Below are 9792 nucleotides of genomic sequence, written 5' to 3' on the forward strand. Positions count from 1 at the left end.
AGATTCTTTAAATGTACTGGTTTGTGCCCAGTTAAAACCTAATAAACCACATGAAAGTCTTCAAAGCAATCCATAGTCATACAAATAATTGATTTTATTTATATGTCCTCACAGCACACATGTTGCTAGTGGATTACATTCAAAGACAAATGGGCTTGGAGGGGTGTGTGGGTGTGGTGTCTGTGAGACAGGGGTGGTGCCGGCATCTTGTTTCCCCTTACATGTTATAGTGGTCTGGATCACATTTAAAACACATGGTGTTGCTCTTTGGCTGTGTGTGGTTTGGCAGCTTCAGAAGAAAGGACATTGGTAGGGGGATTTAACAGGCAGGGGACTTGATCACTTGACAGACGGACATTAAAAAAGGGAAAACGGGAACACGAGGAACATAAAAAGCTGCACTTTGAGGCTGCAAGACCAGCAGCAGTGAAGGAAAGACAGGCATTCAAGCCTACTGGAACTCAAGAGGCATCGAAACACCACAGCAGGAAGAAATGAAGACAGATAGTGGAGAATTTTCAATACGGATACTGTAACATAGCAGTTACAAGGAACCTAGAAGTCTGAACACAGAGGTTTTTGTTTAGTTTATCCAGCCACAGGCCTTTAAGCATATCATCGGCCTTGAATCTAAAACAGAGTGTGTTGATAAGAAGTCTTCAGGATAACCTTCATTTTCTTTTTGTCTGAGGTAATTTGCAAGGTTTAACTTGTAATAGCCTCAGCACTTAACTGGACGTCTCAACTTCTTATTAAAGCTTCAACAGGAAGAGGTGCTTGTTTTAAACACCCCCTTTCTCCATTTGGCTTGAGGGTGTCTGGGTGGCCGTGACAGGTTACGCCTGGCTCACGCACACTAGTTTTTGTCTGTAAGACCAAGAGTTTGTTTTGGACATACCTGGTCTGAGAGGACTTTGTGTTTGTGTGTGGTCTGAAGGACTCAGCTGGTCTGGGAAACCGAGTCAGAGAGGCAGCCAGCTCTAAGTGCTCTCTGCCAGCAGCATAAGGAACCAAGATCATATTGCTTCCTCAGAAAGAACGTCAAAGGATGATGATGAAGATGAAACGGACTCTGTGGAGAATTTCTTGCTTGGTGACTCTAGTGGTGGAGCTCAGCTGGATACATGTGGGCCACAGCGCACACAGGGAGGAAGCAAACAGGGTGAGTGCGGCTCGTTTGTACGTTTATGTTCTGTCTAAACTATGAAAACATGTAAAACGTCTGTGAGAAAAGGTGCAAGTTGATCTGTAACTTCAGCTGATTGAAGTGAGCCATTTCATTTTTTTTTTTTGCTGCTTCTTTCCTTCTTTCGTCCTTGTTTTTGCCTTACAAACTTATACTGCCACAGTTACTGCGATCCCATTAAATTCACATGTGAACATGTTTATTTGCAGCTGAAACCACAATTGTAAATGTGCAGCTAACATGGTAGTTACATTTGAGGGATTTTTTAAAAATAATTTAACTCTTTCTTTTTTTTACATAATTTCCTTCATCACTAGTCATTTCCACACCAAAAAATTCAGCCTCTTTTAGGTTCCCATCTTCCTTCTCTGTCCCTTCCCGTTTTTTTGTTGACGTCTTTCACATTTAAGTAGAAGCAAACCTGCCCCACCCTCCTCTTTTGTAACACTCTGATCCCATCAGAGGGTTTCGATCCATATAGCCGTCCAGAGGAAATAAACCGAGCACTGTGGAGCCCGTGACCATCCATCCTGCCGTGCCGCCACCCCTGTTATAGACCTACCATCTGGTGTCACACTTTGACTTACACCCCACAAAAAATGGGACTGGGGAATTCCAAAATTTTAACTCAACTCTCTCCTTTCTCCTGCTTGGGTAGTTCACATCCTCTGCTCTTTAGTGTTTTACTCTATTTTAGCATGTCAACACAACAACAGAGCGCTAAAAATTGTAATCCTTTACAGGATTTACGAGGAGTGAGAAAAAAACTTGGTTGTGTTTCATAAAAGGTTACTCACATGTCTTATTCATTGTATTTTCAATTTATTCTGTCAACATCATCACTTCTGCGGTGGCATGACGTACAGCGTTTTGGTTTTGAGTCACAGCTGTTTATGGAGTTCCAAACAAAAAAAGTGTTAATGTAAGTCTGGCATATGCATGTTGGCCAACATGGGCTTAAATGGTTAACAAGGAAACCGCTTACAGGAAGCACAGTTAGGAAACTTTAAGCAGTCTTCAGAGGCAGGAAAATGTAACAAGCAAGTATTCTGTGGCAGCTGTTACTGAATTTAGTTTTATGCTCCATTTGGTTGTTTTTTAACCCAGTGCGTCTGACGCCACACTAGCAGCTCTCGAAGGATGTGCATACAGGATAGGCAGTGTTTTTGTAGAATGCTAAAGGTGAAACGGCTAACATGCTAATGATCAGCATATGGGATTTTCCCAGGAAATCCTTCATTGTTCACTAAAAGTTGCTTATACCCCCATGTGACTGTCAAGATGTCGGAAGTTGAAAGTATGAAACTTTGCCAAACATGAAGTGAAAAGAATTAAGTTACTCCTATAATTTATTGGCAAAGATTCATTTTTGTTGCAGTTTTGCACCCGTATACCACTACAGGGGATTTTACATCAAAGAATCAAGATGTGCAGACTGTCACCTTTAATTCAAGGAATTTTACAAAACTTTCCTAATTAACAGACATTTTTATGAATAGTTCCCAATTTTAAGAGGCTAAAACATAACTGAATAATTGACTGACTTTGTCTAGTGGATTAAAAGAAAGTATTTCATTAAATGAAATTGAAAGACAGATCCATTTTTTTTCCGCGGCAGGCTTAGTGTTGGAGTACAGAATAAATTATAAAAATAAAATTCAAATGTCGGCTTAGTCTACATATGCATTTCGTATAAATTCAGCAAGTAGGTTGCAAATAGGTGCTCTGTTTAAGATAATAGATTTCTTCTAGTAGAACAACATTAGTTGTTGTAAAATTGTTTGCAAACAGAGGGAAAAAACCAAGTTGGTAACTTTCATCTAATATATGTTTCTTACCGATCACCAGGGAAACACAGACATTTGACACTAATGAATTACTGTAGACCCTCCTACTATTCATGCACAGAGATCAGCTGTAGTATCAGCATTCTCTGAAAAACCGAATCAGTATCTGGTGACTGAATAATCCATACCTGTTGATCTCTAATCTAGATTTGCAGCATACATTACCATGGTGTCTAACACTGAGCTACCTTTGTAGTACAAAAAACCCAAGGTTAACCTTGAAGTTTACCTTGAAGTTACTTGAATAGGAAAAAAGTCCACAATCAATAGACTCATAAATGTAACTGCAGTGTGAATACAATGTGATGCAAACCACTGGTCACATTCAAGAACATTAAATACACAATTTGCCTTAAAACATCTACAAGAGCCTGATCAGTTCTGGTAGAAACAAAATTCTTTAGACAGATGAAACCAAGATTAACTAAGGATAATGGGAAAATTGGATTTTCTTCAGTGGCCTAGTCAACCATCTGGTTGGCAGTTAGGAAAGTCAAAACTGAAGGCAGAAAGACCCCAAAACAGGGAGAAACTGAAGGTGGCTTCAGTAAAGACCTAATGCAGCACATGATGATGTTCACAGGGTCCAGTCTTAAAGCATTCATTGACTGCAAAGGATTTTCATCCAAGTATTAAACTCAATCCTTAAATTCTAGTACTTTCGTTTTGAGCCTCTAAAAATGGTTGTAAGCCTCAAGCAGTTACTCCAAAACTTTTGTCAAACCCCTTAAACTGATGCTCCAGGTCTGCACTTCAAACACTAGTGAGGCAAAAATGAGAAAAATTAAATAAATAAATAAATAAAAACAAAATTAAGGAGCTACCTGTATTTTATCTTTTAAAGCATGGTGTCTTAATTAAACTTGCTGAATAAGAAATTCCATTTATCACTGAGGTGGCTCTAATCATACTTGTGCGCTCCTCCTAATAGATCTAGTGTACCTATTTAAGCTATATAAATGCCCAGTATTGGATCGATTTAAAACCTCCATCCCAAAACAACCAAAGATCTCAAATAGAATGTCTGTCATTGCAGCAAGTAATCCAACAGTGGGAAAGGAAGGTGCGGTCGTCCTCGAGCCTGGATGAGCTGCTACGACTCGCAGACTTTCCTGACTGGAAACTGTGGAAGTGTCGACTTAGACTACAGCAGCCAGAGACCCTCACTTCTCCTCTCTCAGTGGGGTCACACCGTTCCACGCGCTTTGCTGCTGAATCCTACAGCTTGGAGATTCTTACAGGTTGATATCTACATATTTCGTGTAATGTGCAAGGCTTTATGTTTTATTTGCATTGAAACATTGCATTTTTCCTATTAAGCCATAGACGAAGAGTGGCAGCGTACACAGTGCATGCCCAGGGAAACCTGTGTTGACGTGGCTAAGGAGCTGGGCACCGACCACTCAGTGTTCTTCAAGCCACCTTGTGTGTCTGTCCACAGGTTTGTTTAAGATGGAGCATGAATCCAGAAATGACACCAATAACAAAAGGGATCATCACCGTATACACTGAAAAAACTGAAAGGTTTTCACAGGACTTGTGTAGTTCTCATCATAGCATTTCAATCAGGTTAAGGCCAGGTCTTTGACTGCAACACTTTTCTTTTTCATCCTTTCTGTTATAGAGTTGTGCTTGCGATCATTGTCCTGTTGCATAACCCTTTTTGATCCAACTTTTAGATGTTGGACAGATCGCTTCACATTCAAATCTCTATACAGAGACAGTGTTGGGAAAGTTACTTTTAAAATGTATTCCACTACAGATTACAGAATACATGGCCCAAAATGTATTTTGTAACGTATTCTGGTACGTTACTTAATGAGAGTAACGTATTCTGAATACTTTGGATTACTTAATATATTATCATTATATTAGTATTTTACAACTACATGAATGTACTCTTGCTGTGTGATTTATTACTATTACTGAAGGTTATTCGCCTTAACAATACCAACTACATTTTTAAATCTTAATATAAAATGAGTAACAGTAGGTGGACATTAGGTAAGCCTGCACTGTTTGCAGCGATCTCGTATAGAAAACTATTCCGCGCGTATATAAAACAGGTCCGCGGCTCCGAACCATAGTAAAGGCACCTCTGGCTAATACGTTGGGTACTGTGTCGGGCTCGTAGCTGACAACTAGCTTTACTTTGTTATCTGGGTCAGCTTTGCTAGCAAGAGACAGAGAGAGAGGCGTTGAAAGACTGCTCTAACTGAACTTATTGTTTTGGAGGAAAAACAATTCATAAGGCTATGCCCTGCTAACCTACCTCAACAGCATAGCCTTATGAAACAGGAAAAGACCACCATGTAATCCATTTATTTCAACAATTAACTGTATTCTGAATACCACCTTTTTAAATGGTAACTGTAAAGGAATACAGTTTTTATTTTGTATTTTTTTGTACATATTTTGTATTTTAAATACGTATTCTGTTACTCCCCAACACTGTATAGAGAGGAGTTAATTAGACTCCAGTTCTGCAAAAATGCCTCCGTGCCTTACAGTAACTGACCTCGGACTCAGTGTCCTGAGACATCCACTCCTGGAAGGATTGGCAACAATCTTGAATGTTTTCCACTTGCGAATAATCTTTCTAGCTGTAGAATGGCAGACGTCAGATTGTTTGGAAATGGCTATATAAACTTTCCCAGACTGATGGACACCAACAGTTGTTTCTCCAAGAACATTGCTGATGTTCTGATGCATTTACTAGCACATCCATTTCATTTTGGCAGTTTTGGTCCTCCATACCTGTTATATTTTATGATCATTTAGACATGAAGAACTATCTTCAAACAAGAAAAATGATAGGTGCTCAGTCCGCGTACTTGGAGGTGCATACATTTCACTTTACTTGTTTTGCTGCTGCTGACAGATGTAGTGGCTGCTGCAATCAAGAGGGCGTCACCTGCAGAAACACAACTACTGAATATGTCAATAAAACTGTAAGTGATCACATCTCAGAAGACTAAGAGATTTTCTTTTCAGTTATCCTTTAATTACACCACGATTTGTCATCAGTCAGTCAGTGAAACCTGCATATTTGTGATTATGTGTGTGTATTTTTATATTATTAGGTCCTCAGTGTAATCCCATTCAAGTTTGTACCAGAACCTGTGCTAGTAAAAGTTGCGAACCATACAGAGTGCAAGTGTTTGGAGCCTGCAATAATACGACGGAACGCTCAACCTCACAGGGGCAATGGGTGAGTCTCAAACCCCACTCGTGTCTCTCAGCTGAATCTGTTTGATCTTTTGTTTTCCTCTTTTTCAAGTGATTTTGTTTGTTTGCAGCTGTGCTTTGGGCCAGCTGTCACAGGCAGAGGACTCCAAGAGACTGTGTGCCAGTGGATTCATTTGGGACTGTTCGTCTGAAAGATGCATACCTTACCCTTCCAGTACACCGGGTATGCAAACATGTTCCTGTCGTTTCAAATAGTTCCATTGTTAGGATCAAATGTGTGGCTGTGAGCAACAGACGGGACTGGCATGAGATCCCACCTTACAAGGTCTGATTCTCTGTTTGTGTGAACTAGTACTTCAACATCGAATCTAAAAAACTTGGGACACTGTAAAATGCAAATAAAGGCAGAATGTGATGATTTGCAAATTTTCCAAACCCATATTTTCACAGCACAGACAACCTATCAAATGTTTAAACTGAGAACAACTTTTAAACATACATAAAATACATAAATACATAAAAAGTTTAAATTATTTTGAAATTGATGCAGTAGCACATCACAAAAAAATGGGAACGCAACCATGTCTGTTTAGCGTCCACTCTTCTTTTAACAACAATCTGCAAAGGTCATTAAAGTGATGAGTTCAGCTGATGGATATTTGGGAGAGGAATGATGTCAATGGGAGCATATGTGGATCTTAAAAGTACATTTCAGATGTGCAAACTGACAATTCCTGAGGCACTAATGCACAGATACACCAGCAGAGATGGAGGCTTTTGAAATGAGCACTGATAACAATCCGGATGGATTAGCTAATATTTTCTTAAAATAACTCATTTTTAAACTCAGTTTAAATATTTGATATATTTTCTGTGCTCTTTTGTGAGTAAAATCTGGGTTATTTATTATTAAGATTTTATTTACATTTTACACATAATTCCAGTTTTTTAAATCAAAGTTGTAAATTCATTTTTCAGCAAGGTGATTATCAAAGTATAACCCTGTGACAATACAGTGATTCAGCTAATTGTGTCGTACTTTGCTTGTGCTCTAAAATTACCTCATTATTTTGTCTTTCTTAGAGCTTCCGCTCAGTTCGTGGATGCCAGATTGTGAGATAGACGTGGAACGCTGTGACTGTCTTCCTAGAACTGAGCCAACACTCCAGTCAAGAACCTCCCATCGCTGTCAAGTGAACTCCTCTATCTGTGCCCACAAGCATCAACGCTTTGACGAGGCATCATGCAGGTAGACCAGGGAGGGACCTTAACAGTATGCAAATTAGTCTGGGACATCTCTGTTCAGGTTTTATCTATAAGGGAAGTTATCAACAGGCACTCATGGGAGAATTTAGCCTCCCAGAAAGCTTCATTGGATAATAATTTTACATTTCAGTCACAGTTTCCTTGGGTTCAGGCAATAAAAATAATTGGTTTGGGGAATGATTATGGTTTGGTTTAAAATGGCCCGTTTGATTAGATCTTATTGGGAATTGCTTACAGAAAACCTTGAGGGCGAATGTACTTACCGCTAACCAAAATGCTTCTGTTCAGCAAAAAGTATCCCCCCATTTTCCAGCAAGCGAGCAGATTCACATCGGCAGCAGCCATCTTTATCACTGCCACAGTGATTAGCCCAGTATGGGCAAAGATGGGTGAGAGTTTGTTTGAGCTGAAATGATGTGCCACAGCAAATGGCACATGTCTCCAAGGCTTGTCTGACTAATGATGGGTTTTTCAGATATACTAATCTGCAATGGAAAGTATCATTACACATATAACAAGCCAGTCTCCAAACAGAAAATACAGAAATTTTGAGATGAAGATGACTAAAACACAAGAGAGATGCTGTATAAAGTAAAATGTTATTCCTAGCAGCTATTTATGCAGGATGAATGTCAACATCCACTCCTGCTGAGTGCAGGTTCATGCAGGGTGAAGGAGGCGTGAACTAAACGACTCCTCTTGTCTTCACAGATGCAGATGGCCCAAGTAGACGTCCACTGTGGAATAAACTACAACGACCTTCCCTCCAAGGATGTTTGGAGGCAGAGAAAAAAGACTTATAATTTATTTACAGTCCTATTTATGCAGATCACTTTAACTAATTATATTAGCTCACATGACCATGTTAATTGATGTTTAACATGCTTAATTTTGTTTTAATCAATGTGTAAAATTGAAGATTTGTACATTTGTTTTATGCACTGAATAGTTTATATTAAAAGACTATTTTTATAATTTGAACTTAATGTTTGGACTGTTTCATAAGTAACTAAAAAGTGTTTTGTTCCTTTTAGGTACTGGTTAATTTTCCCTATTGAAAATAAAGACTGATATAACCAGGAATTACAAGTTGCCCCAGCGAAATAAGACAACCTCAGCTTGTCTTAGATATCTATTTGAAATGTTTTTTAAACATGTCACTCTTAAAAAATGCAGTCATACAGTCAGCAACACCCACTGAGTCAAGGGTTGTTATTTCAGATGCATGTTTAAATCCCGACTATCTTGTTCCTTTGACTTTAGTTCATGTTTTTAAATATTTTTAAATATTCAGTCAAAAATAATTAATTAAAAAAATATTTTGTGTTAATTTTTTGTTTTAATGTCAGCATAGCCATGTATTAATCTGTAAAATAAAACAGAAAGCATTTGTCATATAGTGTGGGAAATGTAAATTGTGACTGCTGAACCCTGTAATTAGTGAAATGCAGGGCCCCTGCATGATGACCCAAGAAGTTTCAAACTTAAACGCACATGAATATGTTTGGCCTGTGAGTTCAAAAGCCCTTCTCTTAACTGCTATAACACAGTGGTTCCCAAAAGCATCACTACTTCCACGTCTAATTGTCTGTAATGGAGGTGGAGTAAACCGGATCCACCTTGGCAAAACACTGATCCTGCCAATATTTGTTCGCTCGGTTCAAATCACAGACAAACTGTATCCCACAGTTGTTTTTAAACCCATTTTGCACAGAGAGACATTTTTTGAAAAATATATTGATAACAATGTTGAATATTCTTACACAGTCAAAACAAAACAAAAACAACTATATGTAAAATAATTAAAGATGTTTGTTTTTCTGCTTTTTCAAAAGAGGCAGTGATTTATTTAATTACAACCTGTAATCTATTACAGTTAACTTTTATTTGTTTAACTGTTTACAAAAGGTCTGAGGATCTGAGGCGTGGAATGAACTGCAATGGAGTTTGAAAACAAAATATGGGTGTGTGTGGTTGGAGGACGTGGGGGGCCTAGCAAAAAAGGTTTGGGAACTACTGCTATAACATAGCTTGCCAGTTTGACATCATACAGTGAGGATTATATCAGGAGTTTATGTTTTTGCAAATGCATTTTTGAATGAGCCCTTGGTTATACTCCTCTGACAGCCAAGTCTGCTGCTCCATGAGTTCAAGTCCTTGATGCTATTCATTTGCCAATAACTCGTGTAAATATATCGATTAAATTCAAGACATCAAAGCAGAATGCTGGATGTATATGGACCTGCCACCAACAGCAAAATGCACATTCATAAGAAAGACAAGCTTCTGAGCAGTAGTTGAATA

General features: G+C 38.6%; 1 protein-coding gene across 1 annotated transcript; it reads left to right on the forward strand.

The window, feature by feature from the left end:
* Positions 1 to 135: 135 nt before the first annotated feature.
* vegfd (vascular endothelial growth factor D) lies at positions 136 to 8420 on the forward strand. Its single transcript, XM_026164423.1, has 8 exons — positions 136 to 1162; positions 4070 to 4274; positions 4354 to 4474; positions 5915 to 5984; positions 6117 to 6244; positions 6333 to 6445; positions 7306 to 7471; positions 8200 to 8420. Exons 1-8 carry the CDS (start codon positions 1049 to 1051, stop codon positions 8216 to 8218), a joined length of 936 nt encoding a protein of 311 aa, XP_026020208.1. The 5' UTR covers positions 136 to 1048; the 3' UTR covers positions 8219 to 8420.
* Positions 8421 to 9792: the final 1372 nt, after the last annotated feature.

This window comes from Astatotilapia calliptera, chromosome 1, assembly GCF_900246225.1.
Source record: "Astatotilapia calliptera chromosome 1, fAstCal1.2, whole genome shotgun sequence".
NCBI lineage: Eukaryota > Metazoa > Chordata > Actinopteri > Cichliformes > Cichlidae > Astatotilapia > Astatotilapia calliptera.